The sequence below is a fragment of the Oncorhynchus clarkii genome, chromosome 30 (genome assembly GCF_045791955.1).
Source record: "Oncorhynchus clarkii lewisi isolate Uvic-CL-2024 chromosome 30, UVic_Ocla_1.0, whole genome shotgun sequence".
In the NCBI taxonomy this organism is placed as follows: Eukaryota; Metazoa; Chordata; class Actinopteri; order Salmoniformes; family Salmonidae; genus Oncorhynchus; species Oncorhynchus clarkii.
In genome coordinates this window covers 39,324,984-39,325,786 of record NC_092176.1, presented here as the reverse complement: position 1 = coordinate 39,325,786, position 803 = coordinate 39,324,984, and the positions used below count along the sequence as shown (strand labels likewise).

Here is an 803-nt window from a genome sequence, read left to right as displayed (position 1 = left end):
TGTCCTCTCCCCCCTTCTCTACCTATCCTCTCTCCACCTCTTTTCTCCTCTATCTATACTCTCTCCACATCTCCTCATCATCTGCCCTCCTCTACAGGGCGTGTCTCGGCCTTCAGTTTGACAAAGTCCTTGGCCACCTCGTCGGCCGCACGCTGAGACAAGATACGCATCACCGTTACGCCCGTCTCGTCCTTCTGGATTGTTCCGCCCAGCGGGCACCAGCACACACACGACTTCCTGTCAGCCACGTCTCGGAGCTGAACCACGGCCACGCCCACAACACGGTCGGCCCGGCCGAAACAGTAGTCCTTCACCGTCACCTGCAGCTCATAGCAGTCTGGAGACTCCTTACCCAGGATACTGTTGGAGGGGGAGAGCGAAGAGGCAGAAGTGGTTCAACATTGTTGTATAGTGTACACTACAGACTAATGGTGGAGTCCTAACTTTAAATCTGTGCATATTACTGTAAATCCAACAGTGGAGAATAGACGGTTGTTGTACAGTAGGATCTACATATAACAGTGGAGAATGGATGGTTGTTGTACAGTAGGATCTACATCTAACAGTGGAGAATGGATGGTTGTTGTACAGTAGGATCTACATATAACAGTGGAGAATGGATGGTTGTTGTACAGTAGGATCTACATCTAACAGTGGAGAATGGATGGTTGTTGTACAGTAGGATCTACATCTAACAGTGGAGAATGGATGGTTGTTGTACAGTAGGATCTACATCTAACAGTGGAGAATGGACGGTTGTTGTACAGTAGGATCTACATCTAACAGTGGAGAATGGACAGTTG

The 803-nt window shown here is 48.8% G+C and overlaps 1 protein-coding gene across 1 annotated transcript in view; it reads right to left on the bottom strand.

The window, feature by feature from the left end:
• The window catches only part of LOC139389327 (protein unc-13 homolog B-like), a 93,783-nt gene continuing 92,980 nt past the window's right edge, over nucleotides 1-803 (bottom strand). The window contains exon 34 of the mRNA XM_071135994.1: nucleotides 1-360. Coding sequence (XP_070992095.1) covers nucleotides 78-360 — 283 coding nt within the window. The 3' untranslated portion in view covers nucleotides 1-77. The remainder of the gene's footprint in view (nucleotides 361-803) is intronic.